General features: G+C 31.0%; 4 protein-coding genes across 5 annotated transcripts; 2 read left to right on the top strand and 2 right to left on the bottom strand.

Annotated features, from left to right (window-relative positions):
• Positions 1-1,484: 1,484 nt before the first annotated feature.
• On the top strand, positions 1,485-4,728 carry LOC114164297 (putative serine/threonine-protein kinase PBL7). Its single transcript, XM_085674956.1, has 6 exons — positions 1,485-2,295; positions 2,604-2,861; positions 2,950-3,113; positions 3,216-3,295; positions 3,412-3,559; positions 4,145-4,728. The coding sequence occupies exons 1-6, from the start codon at positions 1,755-1,757 to the stop codon at positions 4,496-4,498; spliced, it is 1,545 nt and encodes a 514-aa protein (XP_085531082.1). The 5' UTR covers positions 1,485-1,754; the 3' UTR covers positions 4,499-4,728.
• A 333-nt stretch (positions 4,729-5,061) lies between these two features.
• On the bottom strand, positions 5,062-5,846 carry LOC114174399 (Calcium-binding EF-hand family protein). The gene has a single exon (XM_028059257.2). The coding sequence runs from the start codon at positions 5,726-5,728 to the stop codon at positions 5,471-5,473; it is 258 nt and encodes an 85-aa protein (XP_027915058.1). The 5' UTR covers positions 5,729-5,846; the 3' UTR covers positions 5,062-5,470.
• A 6,352-nt stretch (positions 5,847-12,198) lies between these two features.
• TCH2 (EF hand calcium-binding protein family) lies at positions 12,199-14,133 on the top strand. Its single transcript, XM_028082154.2, has 2 exons — positions 12,199-12,828; positions 13,921-14,133. Exon 1 carries the CDS (start codon positions 12,408-12,410, stop codon positions 12,822-12,824), a length of 417 nt encoding a protein of 138 aa, XP_027937955.1. The 5' UTR covers positions 12,199-12,407; the 3' UTR covers positions 12,825-12,828; positions 13,921-14,133.
• LOC114192424 (uncharacterized) lies at positions 13,735-17,817 on the bottom strand. 2 transcript variants are annotated; one of them, XM_085674964.1, is made up of 5 exons: positions 17,620-17,817; positions 15,503-15,565; positions 15,280-15,397; positions 15,017-15,169; positions 13,735-14,055 (listed from the first exon to the last, which is right to left on the bottom strand). In XM_085674964.1, exons 2-5 carry the CDS (start codon positions 15,508-15,510, stop codon positions 13,870-13,872), a joined length of 465 nt encoding a protein of 154 aa, XP_085531090.1. In that variant the 5' UTR covers positions 15,511-15,565; positions 17,620-17,817; the 3' UTR covers positions 13,735-13,869. The 2 variants fall into 2 exon arrangements, with proteins under 2 accessions (XP_085531090.1, XP_085531089.1); XM_085674963.1 differs by having other exon boundaries at positions 17,633-17,817.
• Between the last annotated feature and the right edge of the window lie 1,567 nt (positions 17,818-19,384).

Here is a 19,384-nt window from a genome sequence, read left to right as displayed (position 1 = left end):
AATATATATATATATATATATATATATATATATATATATATATATTCTTTTATCCAAAAACAGCTGAAACTTTAAAAAATAACGTCCTTTTTGTTTTATCTAGAAACAGCTGATTTTTATTTTTTTAAATAATCTTTTTCAAACATATTCTAAAAGTAAAAAAACTGTATTTAAGCTAGTCTGGAGGTACGTGAATATTGATTTTAATAATAAATTTTCTTATGAAAATTATGGTAAAATAAATTAATAATATTTTTCGGTAACTGTTAATCAGAGTTCTTAACACTCTTATTTTCAATAAAATTAAAAGTTCGAGGTTTTGTTATGTTTTCAATATATTCTTAATATATTTAAAAAACAATTGTTTCAATTTATTGGTTAAAAAGATAAATTAAAAATCACATAGGAAAAATTAAATCAAGTTTATCATGTAAGAATTATAGAAAGGTTAATAACAGATTTTATTGTGAAGTAATATTAAAAAAAATTATAAAATAAAAAGGGAATTTACTAAATACATATGAATACGTATTTATACAATTCATCGCTAAAAATATTTTAAAATACAACTAATATAGTATTATTCAATCTATTTATTAAAAATACTTGAAAAACGAGTAATTTTTCTTTTCTGAATATTATTCAATGCTATCAAATAACAGTTACATGGTGACATTACTATATAAAAGTTAATTTCTAATAAATCCAAAACATGAAATATGGTCATGAATGGATTTTAATAATTATAAATATTTTTTACAATGCATTGAAAGAAAAATGTTTGAACATAAATTAGAGTTATTTACACATTTACGAAAAAAATATTTATTTAAAAAATAGTTTGTTGAATAAATTAAACCAAATACTTCATATTCAGTATAGTTTTAAAAAATGCATTTGAAAAAAAAAATGAATAAACGAGTAGTTATTGTTATTATTATTCTTAGATAAGTTAAAGAACAGGAACTTCATGTGAAAGGATTATTCTAACTTCATTAGAGTCTTGTCCCTAACAACTAAAGGATGCTGTCCTCCTGTGGGTTCCCCGTCTTCTTCAGTCCGTCAAACCACACGATTCCTTTTCTTAACCTACCCAATACAATATCTTAATAATTATTTAATATTTTTATCCATTAAATACTTTACATTTAATTATAATGCTAACTATTATTACTTATAAGACACATCTCTATATCTTCTAATTATAGAATCAAATTACCACAAATAATAAGCTCACATATGTTAATTAACCCCTCTCTGTGCATCTTTCCATTATAAGATGCATTGAATTAAACCTTAAAAGGAATGAAGCTGAAAGAGTCATTCTTTATTTATTATCATCTAATCATTCTAAGAAATAATTTTTTTGGTTGCTAGAATAAAAGGAAAAAAAATGAGAATAAAATATTTTTCTATTTAATGTATTATTACAGAAACTACTAAAAGGAAGAAGAAAAGAAGATTGATGTGTGACTGAGGGGTGTTTCAATTTTTTTTGACCTTCTCCGACTCTGCAGTAGCAGGCAGCAACATTACTTTAAATCCAATTATTTATACTCACAGCCATGCCTCCTTTCCATTTCTCCATCTTTTAAAAATTCTCCCTCACCCCACAAGCAAAGCACCCTTAACCTTTTTCACTTCAATTTTTTATTTTTCATTGCTTCCGCTTTTTTTCTTTCTCTCTTTTTCTTTCTCTCTACCCCATTTTGCTTTTCTGGGTTTCTGTGCTTGTTGTTGGGATCTACTTCATAATGGGTTTATCCCAAGGCCCCTGCACTGATTCCAGGGACCTTTCCAATGGCCCAATCTCTTCCCCCTTAGTTGTAGATCACTACTGTGACTACAACAAGCTCAAATTCAGAACCTTGCTAAGAAAAATGATCTGGGAATTCGGTTTTGCCTGTGTGGCCAACCCTTCCCGGCGCCGGAGGGGCTCCGAGAGGGGCCTGAGCGACGGAAAGAAGACAAATTTGGAACACAACAAGGCTTGGTTGCTCGCGGAGTCTGGTGGGTGCGGAGCGGAATTGTCCAATGCTGACCCTCAATCGGTTCACTCCTCTTTCAGGTTCAGTTTCTGTTCTCAGGTTGAGTTGGAGTCCCTCAACATGAGTTCTTCCAGTGCTGCGACCGTTTTGATGGTGAATTTGGACAATGGGGTGAGTGAATCTCGCGCCAAGGAAATCAAATGGAGGAGAATGGAGTCCTTGGAGAAGAGCATATCCCCTATGGCTCACTCCTTGATCAGGTTCTGCTATGGTGAAATTCTCTCTGCTACTAGGAATTTCTCCAAGGGTAAGGGTTTTTTTTTTTCTTCCTTATATTTTGGTTTTAATTTCTGTATGTTTATCAAAATATCTAAATTGTGGTGGAGAAAGTGTTAATGTTTTAGAACAAAAGTTTGAGTATTATAAAAAAATATAGTGAAGAAACTATTCATCGTAAAAGTCAAGACTAAAGTCGAAATTGGGGAATTTGTTCATGTATGAAAGACACCATTAACCTTTTTTTATATATGCTTTGGATGTTTGTTATTGTTCTTTCATGAAAGTTGATTGGTTTGTGTGAGATCGTGATTTGTTTCTATGTTATGGTGTATGTAGGGAGGGTGTTGGGGAGAGGGGCATTAAGCTGTGTTTTTAGGGGGAGAGTTGGCCTTTTGAGGACTGCTGTGGCAATCAAACGGTTGGACAAGGAAGACAAGGAATCTGCCAAGGCCTTCTGCAGAGAATTGATGATTGCTAGTTCTCTTCACAGTTCAAATGTGGTTCCCCTTGTGGGGTTTTGTATTGATCCCGAGGAGGGTCTGTTTTTGGTGTACAAGTATGTCTCAGGGGGCAGTCTGGAGCGCCACTTGCATGGTATTAATTTCTCAGAATTTACCTGCTTTTTCTTTTGTGAGGTTTTGAATTGGTGAATTTCACTGATTCTGGCATGTCTATTTTGCAGGAAGGAAGAAGGGTAGTTCACCTCTTCCGTGGTCTGTGAGGTACAAAGTTGCAATTGGGATTGCTGAAGCTGTGGCTTATCTGCATAGTGGGACTGAAAGATGTGTTGTGCACAGAGATATTAAGCCCTCAAACATTCTGCTTTCTTCAAGGAAGACTCCCAAGGTGGGACATTTTCTTGTGAATCAATCGTGTGGTTATGTAATGTAAAATCTGTCTCGTATGGGGCTCATGCAAGTCATTCTGATTGTTTTTGTTAAACTGTAGCTATGTGATTTCGGATTAGCTACATGGACTTCTGCACCTTCGGTTCCTTTCCTTTGCAAAACCGTCAAAGGAACATTTGGGTACAAACTTCAGCCTTTTATATTGATTCTGAAAAAAATATTATTCGTGTGTATAATTTCTTTTCATGTTAAGATTAGCTGAAAATAAAACTTCTATGCATCTGCTTTCCCTACAGATATTTGGCTCCTGAGTATTTCCAACATGGGAAAGTATCGGATAAGACTGATGTGTATGCTTTTGGAGTGGTTTTACTGGAACTCATTACTGGCCGGAAGCCCATTGAGGCAAGAAGACCTTCAGGAGAAGAAAACTTGGTGTTATGGGTGAGTTATTGCATTCATTCTCTCGAAGTTGCCCTTTTTTTTATGATATCATGATGGTGGAATTTATTCCTCTTGTGTGTACATATGATTGCTAGTAACAAAATCTTCTTTAGCTTAATCTACTGCATTTGTTTTGTACATCAAAGCAATAAATCAATAACACCAATTTCAACTTAGTTCATTTCTTCTAGGTGACAGAACATTGTGTACCTAATTTGTACTCCTATACAAAACAAAATTTAATTGAACATTGTTTATTTTATCTGCTTCTGTAATCAAACTTACATGACAGTAGATTTAAACTGTAAAACGATACAGCTAGATTTGTAATGCATCTTAATAGTTCAGATATATACTTTAATTAATATTTTCTTGGTGGATGAATGGAATTAGGGAGTTTATTTATTTACATTGAAGTATCCACAGTGAATTATGTTTTCCTTTATAGCAGAAAGATTCCACGAAAGTTTCACATTTATGACCACATTTGTGGTTGTAATTACGGCACTGCATTTAAGTTAAGAACAGTAATATGGAATTGATATGGTGTTGTTAACACACGTCCAATCCAAAATTCATTTGCAGGCGAAACCTTTTCTACAGAAAGGGAAAGGTGCCATTGAAGAGTTGCTGGATCCTCAACTGAAGTGCAGTCTGAGATTCTCAAATCAAATGGGTAGAATGATTGAAGCAGCAGCTGCCTGTGTCACCAATGAAGAATCTCGGAGACCTGGCATACGTGAGATTATTGCAATACTGAAGGGTGAAGAAGAACCTCTTTTGTCTAGAAGAAAGAAATCCAGTTTTCTTGGAAATGGATGCGTGATTGATTGTTATTCTCAGTTACAACAAACTAATAATGAGATGAAAAGTCACTTGGCTTTAGCAATGCTAGGAGTTGCAGAGTTTGAGGATGATGACTATCTCTATGGTCGATAAAACATATGTTGACAACTCTTCAATAACCTTTTACTTTTTGTGATGATTGTGACTAAGAGTGCTAAAGATTAGATGTGAGCGAGTTAAAATTGTAAATAGAAATAGGAGCTTAGATGAAGATTGTGTGTAGATACCTTCCCTTTCCCTTTTCACAAAGGGTAACCTAATAGATTTTCATTCATGTTTGTGAATCATGTTGGGAAATTTATGATTTTCAATTTCATTTTAAAGCTTTCTTTCTCATAAATATGATTCTGTATCATTTCGTTGCAGGTGTTATTGAAGTTCTCGAACATATTTTAGTTATTAGTAAAGCTAGAAGATATTCAAGTGACATAGGTTCTCTAACTTGGTTATTAGCAAAATTGGTTACATCACTATGATAGTGAATGAAACGTTTTTTTCTGTTGGATGGAAAACACCCTTCAATGAAGGGCGTGTTGGAGTTTCCATTTTGAGAATACCCTATTCTACTTCTCCCTCACCTAATTCATATTAATGCCCCTCAACAAGTAAAAGAATAAAAGGACACACAGGGAATACATTAAGAATAGACGAAGATGAACACGTAATGTATAAAGTAAAGATACTTTTCAATCAATAAATTTAAATTTTACCATATGGTTTATTTTATTTTCTGTTTTACATATATAGTTTGATGTATATATACGTATATATATAGCTCTGTACATTTATTTATATTTTATACATGTTCATGAGTTATGTCAACAACAAAAAAAAAAAAAAAAAGAGATGTGTAGTGTCTGGTTGCAACCTTAAGGATTAAGAATTTGATTACATAACTTGTGGTGTTGCGTATTGAGAATAGAGCATCTCAACTACCTCTAACTTATGAAGGAGCTTCCTTTATAATAATGAACATGCGAAAAAGGCCAACATCATGAACCTACCATTGTTACATAGAATATAAAAATGATTGCGTGATGTAAATATTGTTGAATGGGAAAAAACTTAAAAAATCTTGGCTACATCCCTGATTAGACCACGGTTGGCTATTGCAAAATCTGTGAACTCTTGATGAGAAATGAAGCCATCACCATCTGTGTCAATTTCATCCATCATACGTTGCACTTCATCTGGGGTAACAGATCCCAGTGCTTTAAGGGCTTCACCAAGCTCTTGTGAAGAGATTTGGTTATCACCATTGGAATCAAAATGCTTGAAAATGCGTTCCCTATCAGCTACATCTTGTGGATCATCACCACCCATTGTGGAATAATGTTTGTATTCTACGTAAAAGAATGAGTTTCTTTTGGTTTTCGTGTTATACTTAAAACGGATAAGATTATGCCATCTTTAGTTTATGGGGTTTACTTATTATTCACAATTAAGGCCTAATTAACAAAGATAACGCAATTCACAATTTCTTTACCAAACTTGGCCAAATTGTTTTTTCGATATGAATGGAAGAACATGATCTTTAGAGAATGGTTAAAAATGTTTTGCTAAATTTGGTCACTTTCTCAAATGACATGTCACACGCTCCTGCATGCATGGTCCCCGAAGTAACAAACCATAATTAGCAAAACAAGAATAGGTTTTCAAACCTTGGTCTCACAAAACATTGGCGGTTATTTCCAACATTCTAAAATTTCTTTATTCACCTTCATTTATGTACATTTTTCCAAAATTTCTTCCAAACAAATACATGAAATTTGGGAATTAATTGTTTAAAATCGTATCTATCTTATTTGACAAGCACAATAGAGAGCTAATTCACACCCTCATCATTAACCATTATTATGTACTACTTGCATGCAATCTAGTTGAAAAATTGATAATTTTTTGTGAAATTAAAGTGCATATATTTTATTTGACAAGGAGGGGGAAATAAAAGAGAGAAAAAAATTGTCAATGTTTATATACTTTTAACTAGCCTTCTAATGGGAAATGATGCATCCAATTTATCATGAAAACATGTCACACTTGTTCTAATAATATACTTTTCTTGATAAATAACTAATCAATTCTCATTTAGCCTCTCATGTTTCGATTCTGTTAGAAATCCAAGTGTGAGTCTTAAGGTTTTGGGTGAGTCAATACCTTAAGGTTTTGGGTTGAGAGTGGTGTCAATGCCTTATAAGATTGGGCTGATGTCTCAATAATGTTGTATCTTTCCAGTAATACCCCTACTTATAAACCAAACAGATCCCTACGTTCTTATATCTATCTTTTAATTTCAATTTTAGATTATGTATATACAATATATATATTCTCTCCCCATACCTCTATAATATTTAAGAACTGAATTTTTTTTCTAAATATATTTTAAATTAAAAACATTAAGTAAATGTTCTCATAATTTATGTTATCGTTATCTAATTCAACTATCAAGACAAATAACCAATTTTAATAACAGTTGTTGGGTCAAAGATTAGAATAAAGGTTATAACCTCATAATTAAAACACATATTTTCTATTAAACAATGCAATAGTATGAATGTTACAAATTGATTGGAACTTTGGTTTAGTCTAACTTATGCCATGAAATAAGTAATGTAATATAGATCAAGTTTGGCAAAGTTAGAGTTCTTTCATCACCATCAAGCCACAATGTTAGTCTACTCAATCCCAATACTCTACCTGAAGAGAACAAAATAGAGTTAAGAAAAAATACAATGAAAAATAAAACTCAAATTTATTGACCTGTTAAACTTAAATTTGTACTATTTGTGAAAAAAAAAATTATTAAAAACTTACTCGAAAAGTCTTTATCCGAAAACATGATTTTCTCGAAATATTACTTTATAAAAAGTAAACTAATGATAATAACATGTTGTTTTCAATTCTAGATTTTAAAAAACTATTTTCTTCCATTAAACGTGATGATTCCATATTCATTATAAGAAATTCATTGATTTATGATGGAATTCGTGAGGGAAATATTTTTCAGTAACCTTTCTAATTATTGAGAGAAATTGCAAAAGGAAAAATTTGTAACTTATTCGTAATTAATCAACTAAGATTTCCTAAAGCATGCATCTTTCTTGTTATTCCGTCATAAATTTTCTTGATTACAAAAAGGTGTATGTCATTAATCCAATATGAAATTAAAAAATTTTACCAATGGAAAAAGTTCCTCACTAACAATACAATAACTAAAAAAGACTAATGTTAACCAAAAAAAAAAAATCTCAAGTTATTCCCAGCTATGTTGCAATTGTTCCTCGTACTATTATTGTCTGAAAAACGGGATTAAAGAAATTATATTAGTTAGGAAATGTTTTCTTCACAAGTTCGAAAAATTTGTTAAAATGAGTTGATGATTAAATAATGAAATAAATTGTGTTTGAAAATAAAACAATTAGTTTTACAGGTATAAAACTCGGGATCTTTAAAATAATGGGATACTGACCACCAACCAATAAATTATTAACAATTATATATATATATATATATATATATATATATATATATATATATATATATATATATATATATATTATTGCACTATAGTTAAAAAAAATTATAAATATAGTCAGCTATAAGTTATATATTTATAAATTACCTAAATTAATTATTTTCATATATATATATATATATATATATATATATATATATATAGTTCTATTTTTATGTTATATAACATTAGAAATAGGTATTTGGATTTGGGTTGGTGAGCTATCTAACTTCTTTTTGCACCTTGTGGTTTATATTTATACCTTTTGAAATGTCAGAATATCTCTTCATTCAGTTCTGGAAATACTCTAATTAAGTGTTTGAAAAAATCTCATAATACAAGCTTTTAGCCATTTAGCCAGAGGACAAGAGATCAACCCATAACTTTGAATCCAAAACACCTTAATATAATTGGTTTACAAATCTCAGGTATTCAATCTTATTTCGATTTTACGTGTAACTCAAACTCATATTTAAATTCTTAAAAGAACGAGAACACCTGTTTCAACCAACAGAAGACACAATAAAATTTCTTAAAAAATATATTTGGTATTTAATTTTGTTTATTATTTAATGGTGGCTGAATGATGGTATAATTTTATTCTGTATAAATTTATGGATTAAATAAATACCATATAAAAAAAATGAATGGCTTATACTTTTCCATGATTAGGTTTGCTAAAACAACCGTTAAATGCTGAAAGAGTTTGACGTAATGACTTTCTTTACTCAATTCTAATAAGTGAGGAAGAAACATGAGATGAGTGCTAGTTGTTTGTACAACATTATTATCTCTATGTTAATGACTTGTTGTTTGATGAATCAATATTTCTATTATCTTAATATTTAGATCAATAGAGTCTATTTAATAGGTATTATTCTTATAATTGATCCAAACTGAGTCAAATCATTGTGTTAAAAAAAGAAGAAAAGACCCTTTAGTTCAATTTAAGTTGGCCGCCAATTGTTTCACTACAAGTAAAGTTTACAAACATAAACTAGATTACATTTTATTAATTATTTGCATGCATTTGAAGTTTTATTTTACCATTTTCTTTTATTTAATTTTAGAAAAATTATTTTTTGATAAAGTTTTGTTGACAAACTTTTGATAATACACGCGTGATCACATCTTAATGTATGAGAGAAAGGTTTCTTATAATTTGAAAAAAGAAGAAAAATGTTTAGTGTGTTGAAAAGTAAATTTTATCAAAAAAAAATAGTCAAAATATATTATTTCTTAATTTTACATCGGGTATCTGTATGGTTATAATTTGTTTATTTGAAGATGAAATTGATGGACTTTTTTAAGGGACTTATTAGAGTGAGATTGACTGTCATAATTTGTTTTTATCCATTAAATCAAAGTAATGAGTGTTAACTAATTAAGTTGGTTGATAAGATGATTATTGACTTTAATATTATTAATAATTTTTGGATTAAATATGTTTTTGGTCCCTCAAGTTTTAGTGAATTTTAGAATTAGTCCCTTTTCGAAATTTTATATCAATTTAGTCCTTTATCTTTAGAGATGCGTGGATTTAGTCCTTCTTACCAAATTTTGTTAAGTTTATTTGACATTTTAAACGCATTTTATGATAATATTTGAGTTAATACTAAAGCAAAAATGTGTCAAACGGTATGAACAATTCAAATACTATCATGAAATGCACCTGAAACCAGATAAACTTAACAAAATTGGGTTAAAATGACTAAATTCATGCATTTTTAAAGATGAAGGACTAAATTGATCAAAAATTTGAAAGAGTGACTAATTCTAAATTTTACTGAAACTTGAGGGACCAAAAACATATTTAACCCATAATTTTATTTTTAAGAATCCAAAACTTATATAAAAAAATTTACATCACTTTTAATACTTGTTGGGAAAGAATGTTACTTTAATAATCCAATAATCACTTTATTAATAAAAAAATAAGATTAACACAGAGAAATCAATAATATATTATAAATCTCCAAATCCAAAAGAAAATCACAATAATATATTATGAATCTCCAGATCCAAAAATAATCACAATGATTGTCAATTAAAGAATAATCGAAAAAAAAAAACTACAACTGTGGACTAAAGAATAACATTATATAAAAATTTTATATAATACAAACAACTTTTTCGTATATTATTTTACTACAAAATTGTAATGAAAATCAAACACAAATTTAAAATATCTTTCACATGTGACGAAAAGAAATATGAAGTTATAATCTATAATCCTATTATGTTTTTTTATCTTAAACTAAGTGAGATTTTCCTATATATATTAATTCCATCCATCACATAAAACTTAAAGCAGTAAGTTATGTTGTTATAATAGGTTTACGTTGTGGATGTTATTATGATTGTGTAATTGTGCAGTTCTTTTTATCCACTAAACTCTGAAGTTGTGGTCACAACCGGCGAGCATGCCGGAGGCCCATGAAGGAACTGTGCTCAATACTCTGATCCATATTAGAACCATATAAAAAGGTGTTTAAATAGAAAGTTTACTCGTAGATCAAAACTGTAGCAAAACAATTCAAATGTGAGAATTATATTTTAAGTTATAATCTTCTTCTAATTATATAAACAAGACCTTTTCTTTAATAATTTGTTTGTAGAAGGAGGACTCTACTTTAGTCAAGTCCAGCGAATTATTTTGTTACTCAACTCTGAAGCAGATTGCGTAAAAAGTTTGTTGATAATTTAAGCTGAATATGCGACAAAATGAAAAGTGTAATTATTGTACAGCTATTTGTGATAGATAATGTTGTCGTCACCATAGAAACAGGAATGCCAGTGTTGTCAAAGCATCCACCACCTTAAACCCCTTCACTTCAACGACAACCGCAAGCAAATAAGACATGTTTCAAAACATTGTTATCAAAGACAACCTCAGTTCATGCTACAATTAACAAAAATAACAGCAACAACTCCCCAATGTTGTTTTCAATAATATTTGGTTCTCTGCACCAAGTGAACATGATGTATTTTAATCCTTGTCACCAATTCTGGAAAATTTATTTGGAAAGAAAGCCTACTAAAAACCAAATTTATGATGCATAGTTTTTGTTAACCATCATAGTGGATGGATACCACCATCAGTCTCACTTAGTAACCCAAAAATAATTACACTGAATTTTAAAATTCACTACCTAAATTAAACTAAACTATTATGACCAGATTTTTTGTGTCTTGTTTTTAAGATTTTTAATTTAAATGTATATATATTATTAATTTAATAAAACACTGATAAAATGAATATTTGAAGCAAAATATTCTTAACTTGAAATTGAATAGATATCGTATGGAGTGGAAATTAAACTCCATAATTTTTTCAACTTCAAGATTTTCATTGTACAATAAGTCAATTCTTAATCTGTTTGGAATGTGATGATAATATTGTCTAATCAGCTAAAAACTAGTACTTGATTGTTATATATCAAAAACTAATTGTTATTGTAAACTTCCTAACATTCAATTTTTACAGATAAAAAATAAACATTGATACATAATTATGTTGATATAACAATTTCTCAATCAACAGCATAACCACATAATGGCTACACTATACCTAAAGAAACATTAATATATTATCTTCAATTGCCTTCTTACTTAATGCTTGTTCGTTCAACCATAAAGACACCAAATTCCTTTTCCCTTCAATATTGAAATTTTTTAAAGAAAACTTAAAGTACTTAACAAAGCTTTGATACATAACAATTAGATAATTTTTATTTGTGACAAAAAATACAGTGACACTTTATTTTATAACTTGGTCTTCTTTTTCACAAAGAAAAAAAAAATGTTCCTCATATTTGCTAAAACTTCTTTCTTCCTTTGAAGAAATGAGTACCAAAAGACAGGTGCATCTGCCAAAGAAAGTTCATTAATTAGTTGGCGCCAAATGAATAAACATTTCATGAGTACGGTCACTTTTATCACATATGATGGCATGTGATGTGTGAGGATGTGGACCATATCCTTCTCTTCGCTTCTCTTCTCTTCTATCACTATGTCACTATGTCACCATGTGACCATGCATCATCACCGCCATTATGTCCTATCCTATAATTACAACATAAGTAATTAATTAAAAATAAGTACCGTTTGTAAATTATTTGCAACAATTTATGTAGGGCGGAAACTCTCATAAAACATGATAAGGACATGATACATCGATTCTCGTGCACTCCACGAGGACATGCCACGTGTTCCAATTTCTTGTGGTTAATAAAAACTTCCTTCGCTTTCAATTAACTAACTACCTCACCACTTCTGCCACACTCAACAATACCGCGTTTGGCTCACACCTCACACAACACATAATTTCTTTCACAACTTCTTAACGCGTTTGCCTGCTGATCCAATCGCACAACCGCGCTTCCTATAAAGCGCGAGTGAGTCACTGCAACCAGCGGAGCGGAACTCACCCAACCCCAAACTCTTCAGTTTCTGGTTTTCATTTTTTTCTTCTCTCTCGGTGTCGCCATGGACGATGAGGTGCGCAAGATCTTCAACAAGTTCGACAAGAACGGCGACGGGAAGATCTCGAGCGTGGAACTGAGGGAGTTGATGGCGGCGCTGGGATCGAAAACTACCACAGAGGAGGTGCGACGCATGATGGCGGAACTCGACCGCAACGGCGACGGCTACATTGATTTGAAGGAGTTTGGGGAGTTCCACTGCGGTGGAGGCGGCGACGGAAGGGAGCTCCGGGAGGCGTTCGAACTGTACGATCTGGACAAGAACGGGCTGATCTCGGCGAAGGAGCTGCACTCCGTGATGCGGAGGCTGGGGGAGAAGTGCTCCCTCAGTGACTGCCGGAGAATGATCGGAAACGTGGATGCCGACGGCGACGGCAGCGTGAATTTCGAAGAGTTCAAGAAGATGATGACGCGCTCGTAGTTTAGTAAGTCACTGATTTATTTATTTAAGTGAATGAATGACATGCATTTTACAATTATTCTGTTTATCGCAAATGTAGTGTGTTGTTGAAATTTAATCAAGATGTGGAATTAATGGAAAAGAAAAAAAGAAAACATTCCTTCTACTGTTTACTACTAACTATAAATAGATTTTACTCTCACAATCCAAAGAACAGTTTTAATAATTTTTCTCAAGGATAGATAGTGACTCTTGTCAAAATCGTATTTCATCAAAAGTTTCTGAAAATGTAATTTATATGTCACTTGAATATTCTAAAATGAGTTCCATTCAAACTAATATATGTCTCTCTATCAGACTGAAAGTTCTATCAGTAAACAATTAAATTGAATAGTGAAAATGACTTTTAACATATATAAGTTATTGCAAGTATTATCTTAAATCGAGATTTTCTAGCATCAAAGCTAAATTAACGCGTAAATTATATCATCAAGAACTTTTTTAATTTAACACTTTTATGAACTTATTTGTGAGGAATACTTTTTGTAAACTTAGATGACACTCAGATGACAGTAAATTACAGTTTTCAAAACTAACATAATTTACCTACATTATACAGTAACGATCCAAAGTTCAAATTCTTGTTTAAAATTTGACAATAGTACAACAATGCAATAATATTATCTATGGAAGAAAATACTAGTAAGTCTGGTTAGTCTAAAATAACCGGACAATTAATCAAAAACACAACAAACTTTTCTTTATTTTTTAAACTAATTAATTTCCTTTTTTTCTAAATTAACTATCATTTTATTTTTTTTAACATGATTTTTAACAATCTCAACAAGCCATTCAAGAAAAAAGTAAATAAATTTTAGAAAATATTAATGTACAGAGAAAAAAATTATCAATCCTTAATATACACCTAGCAAAAAGTAAGTGATAAATTTATAGATTATATAATACGATAAGAAAAAAGAGATAACAAAAATGTAATAATTGTACATAAAATTAAGATGCGTATAGTAATTTTTCTAAATATATGAATAACGGCCAATTAGTTGTGTTATCTTGTGTCCATGGGATCTTGAATAACCTCATCGTTTTCATTTTTCAGTGTAGCAGTTTCTTCATCACCCTTTGTGATTTCTTCCTGCTTCATACTGGGAGGTGGCGGCAATGTTCTTGTCACCAGCTCTACTATTTCGGTCACCTCTTCATCTGGAAAACGCCCTTCACAACTCTCTATGATCTGTGTAATCAGAGTGAACAAACTGCTTAATTACAGTTTCGTAGGAGTACCTATTGAAATAGACTATATCTTAAACCACATTATCAGTCCCAAATCCAAGTCCAACCAAGAATGGAGAACTCCGGATTTAGAATTAGAGATAACAATACTCTCGTGCCAGAAAATTATTATCAAACATAACAAAGCCCTATAATATTTTGGCTTAAAAATTTTGCACAAAAAGAAATGGCAGACTTGCGCAAACACAATTAATCAGGAATTTAAATATCCCAAAGCAAATTTGAAAAAAATATGACAATCAGCTACAAGGCTAAAAAAGTATAGTCCTTAAAAAATGTTGGATTTTTTATTTCACTCTTTACAAAATAAATTGACCGATTTTAGTCTTTCATGTATTTTTAACCATCAACATTAAACCCTCTCCCGGAGTAAATTTTTCTTACTGAAAGGAGTAATTTTGAAACAAAAAAAAAACTATAGGCACTGAACAAAAATCTAAAATTCTAGACTAAAAACTTCATTAATCCTTCTTAATATATTTAAGTTTGAAATTTCAAACCCTACGTACAGATGATCATAGCTAGTATACACTGACTATACTCTATAAATGCAAAAATATTTTATACCGTCGTCTAAATAGAAATTATCGTGTATAATAAGTTAAAAATGTCCAATAATATACTCCATCATCCCCTTAAATGAGTGAAGCTTGTGGTAAGTAAAAGTTCCCTAAGGTAGCAAAACAGAGAGATTTAAAAGTTCACCAAGCTTATCAGAATTGTTTGATGCTTATATGCTAGAGTTGACAAGTTACATCACAGCTTAAAAGTTAAAATTCAACACTTCATACCTCATACTTCAAAGCTGAAGGCAAATAACATAAACACATTACAGAGCTAATAGCTTCTAACTACATGGTTTAGTGTAAAATAAGTGGGAAAATTAAAATTTTGATACTTACAGGGAATAATTCAACTTCAGCAGCTGGCCTAGTGTTTAATATGTTCAGAACCTCGGCTTTTGCAAGATCATGCCGTTTAATACTAGTCAAAAACTCGTTGATGCTCTCTCTTGTTTGATCAGAGGCAGCAGTGTCAACCAAATAATCATAAACCTGTTAGATATGCAGGAGATTCATCTACCAATAGAACTTAAAAAAATTAGAAAAAAGCAAACCTAACCTTGTATTCAGACTGAAAAAAATTAGAAAAAAGCAAACCTAACCTTGTATTCAGACTGCTCTACTTTGGCAATAACCCTTGTTGGATCCTTTGAAGCTCCTTTAGCTCGTAAGAAATCAAGGACCTCAAAATTTGTTAGTGCACCAGCATTGGCCTCTAAGCTATGACAAAGTTAGTAAACATCAGCCATATGCCAATAGATAAGGGAAAGGTTCAATTGAAAATAGTGTATTAATTTGAAAACAAACAACACTGGGGAAACATACATCTTCATTTGTGAGACACTAGAGAGAGAAGGAAGTAACAAAAAGGGACTTTCTCCTTTGCTTCTGCAATAAAGCAACAAACAAACACAAAATTAAATAATTGAATTATCAAAAAATACATCTTAATACAATTTTAACATAAAGCGCAAAATTTGGGTGGGGTTGGGTGGACATTAGAAGCAACAAAATTGAGTTCGTCTGGTTTCTCCTACTAAAGAAATAGCAATATTGAAATATTGATCCAATGCAGAATCTCAAATAATTTCTTTGCCAGTTCAATTCTAACTGAACGCGGGCAGCAAAAAACTTTGGTACGGGTTATATAAACAAGGTGTTTAGTTGTAATGAGTTTTGGACAAGTATAACCGGTTTAGTAAGCATTGGAAGATCATTACTTTAAATGGTATAAGTGAACAGAAATGTGAATCAAAAATAGTGACAGTAAAAGAGGCAACAAAGACAGAAAACTAAGTAGAAGCAAAGAATGAGACAGATATCCATACTGTCACGAACCAACCTACCCTAAAGCTGAAGCCATTAGATTTGGTGTGCATTCGTAAATGTTTTATACATGTTCTTACATTTAACATGCATAGACCTGCCCTATCATGCGCTGAAATTCTCTGTAACGTATGCAATTTGAATTAGTATTGCCAAATTGCTTTTCATTTACTCTTCTAGTTGTTTGGTAGTGAATCTTACATCAGTTTGCCAAAGTTGAAATTCTAGACAAAGTTATACTAGATCATCATAAAGCAACAAATGACTTTACCTTGAATGGTGGAACAGAAAAAAAAAATCTTTATTTTGACAAAGGACCCTGAATATTATTGTGGGCTGGCTAGCTGAGTATATAATAGAATGGGTGGAAGTAGTTTAAACTCTTTGTTTAATTACATATGTAGAATAAGAAATCTTCTTCCCATGAGAAGGCAAGAAGAGGAGAAAAAAGATTAAAAAGCAAAACCAAAATAACAGTGGGTAATGAACGGTTGGGTCAGTAATTGGTAAGCAACAAGTGGGTCACATATAACACAATAAAATTAAAAAGCCTAATAAACAGTATTGTGGAAGATCAACTACTTCCCGCTTAGAACACTCTTATTATATAAGTAATAAGCAGTGAGCAAATGCTTGCTATATATCAAGGGAAAACGAACAATCAATTACAAAGTGTTTTGAAGTTCAGATTTCTAAAAGTACCAAACCAAAAGATCTGAGTGCCTAGGTTGCAACAGAATTCTATATTTCTATCCGTGAAAACTAAATAGAGATAACTTTACCTTTATGCAGATAAAAAAAATGAAGATAAAAGAATAGATGACTAAATGAATTGATCGCAATGGAAGTATAGATTCTAAGAAGACTTTACCTAACCATGTCAAGGCTTGAATCCTGGAATGATATTTTCGAGAAAGACTTTACTTAACCATAATTTTTAACTAAGGATTAACCTTCTAGGAGTTTTTCCTGTGAGATTTTCTGGTCAAGGATTTTGTTTTTAGTGGTTTCTCTTTAAGTTATATTTGTATTCTGCTCTTTTTAAATTGGAACACTTTCCCATTTAATTGATTCACTTATCTTGAACCTTTTTGTCATGCATAAACAATCCATTTGATTCCAAAGCTATATATCGTTTTCAGAATTTACTCAATTATCTCAACGTATCAGATGAACTATATCCCTTATAAATCCATTAACTATCTCAAAATTCATTATGATGTAGTACAATTACATAAACACTAATCAAACATTTATAAAATTAAGTTATTGTTTTCACGAACCTCTTGCTTTCGTTCAAAGGAAAATGAAGGGAAAGTTTTGAATATAATTTCAATATCCTTGTCGTTCTCAACATGCAGAAAATACTTGAAATGCGTAATCAACATTCCAGTATTCGAGGATTAGATATTTCATCCATTGAACAACTAGTATATTACGTTTACTTTCCAATAATCCTTGAATGATGAATTACCAAGTATGCACCCATTCAGTGATGGAACCAAAAGAACTATGTTTCTAAAATATAATTTATCAGTAAACAGAGACCAAGTAAACACCTTCGTTCAAAATTCAGGGAATAGAAGAACTACAAAGCGAAGGACAAAATAATATACAGCAACAAGTAACCTTCGGGGAGAAGCCGGAGATGCTTCGGCGCGACGGTGTGCCTGAGTTCAACGGTTGCCCTCAGTGCTAGGGTGAGATAACGGCCTCGCAACGGTGGGCCTGATGCTAGGGATACAATAACTGAAAAGAAAGAAAAGGTTTCACAAGAACAAGAACGGTGAGCGAAAAAAGCATTTGTGAAAAAAAAGCAAAAAAAATAAATAAATATATATATATATCTTATTTTTATTTTATTAAAAATACGAATATTTTTTTTATAAATGTTAATATTTAAACTTTATAATATTTGTACTTAGTCTCTCAACCGAAGTACAGGTTTAGTTTAGTTACTACCTAACGAAAATGGTATCGTTTCCTGCACCCTATCAAATTCCTGTCTCACCCTGTCACGGGTAATTGGAAATTGAATTTTTTTTCTGTATGGTACCGATGAGTGATTATTTTCCGGAAAAAAAATTGAAAATATTTATTGTGTTTCTTAAATAAAATAAATTTCGAAAGTGATAAGGTGTAGTAAGAAAATTGATAGGACGTACCCAAATGAAAAGAAAATTATATACACTATTGGGTTGGGCCCCTGGGTTACGTCCATCAGAGGCCAACGGCCCAACAATAAAGTGGAATGCTCGTGGATAGTAGTATTTTAATATTATTGAAGAAATGTGTACGTTTGAATAGAAAAGCAGTGGCTAAGTGAATCCTCGGTGATTGCATTTAAGTGTGTGGAACCAATAAAGAATTATTTTTCCGCATGTCTTGGCATCAACTTGGTGATTTGGAAAAGAACATTGTGTGAGAATAAATTTAAGGTAGACACACTGAAGTTTAAACCAAGGACCCACTGCACACAATTTGGCTTCAGATTGCTACAAAGCTTATATAGTCCACACATTACATCTATCCAATCCAACCACTGCTGATGCTGAATTAATTGGCCTCACATCACACCAATTTTTCATTTTCAACTTCATCACTAATCTTATCTATCCACTCCAGAAAATAAAACTACGTAAAATAGGATCAAAAAAATATGATTCCACTTATGTTACAATTCTCAAGTTACCTGCTAAATTAAAGATTAAGAAGTTATCTCATTTATGACTTTTACTACAGCATAAAATTAGGTTAAATCTAGACCATTTTTCATATTTTTTTATTAGAAAAAAATGAAAAAAAAGAGAGTCATGAATAAATTAGATTCATGTAAAGGTTTTCCCATATATATATATATATATATATATATATATATATATATATATATATATATATATATATATATATATATATATATATATATATATTCAAATATCAGGAGTATTGAGTATTGTTATTATCTTAATGGCAAAGCAGTTTCAATTTGTCCTTTTGATTGAGTTTAATTTATCATCTTAGTCTCAGTTCCAATTATTTAAATGGAAGACATTTATTATTTGTCAAAAAGTCATAGTTGAGTGATAGAATTTTTTTTTTTCTAACAATTTTCCTAAGAAAAACTGAACTTTTCAATTGTAACCTAAAAATCAAACTTTTTGATTATGACTAAGTTCATATAATTCGTACTACATATCATTGTCACTTATAAATTAGTTAAATAATATGTATCAATTTTGTTAAACTCCTTAGTATTTATATACAATGTATATTAATACAAAACATCAATATTTGAAGTCGTGTAAACTATTTAAACTAAAATCATCACCTTGACTTTTCTATTAGACAACGAAACAAAAGTTTCTTTAATGCTGCGTTCCT

Source organism: Vigna unguiculata, chromosome 1 (assembly GCF_037176805.1).
Source record: "Vigna unguiculata cultivar grain cowpea cultivar isolate G323 ecotype 2 chromosome 1, ASM3717680v1, whole genome shotgun sequence".
NCBI classification, from domain to species: domain Eukaryota; kingdom Viridiplantae; phylum Streptophyta; class Magnoliopsida; order Fabales; family Fabaceae; genus Vigna; species Vigna unguiculata.
The sequence above is the reverse complement of the archived record's forward strand: the minus strand, read 5'-3'. Positions and strand labels throughout refer to the sequence as shown.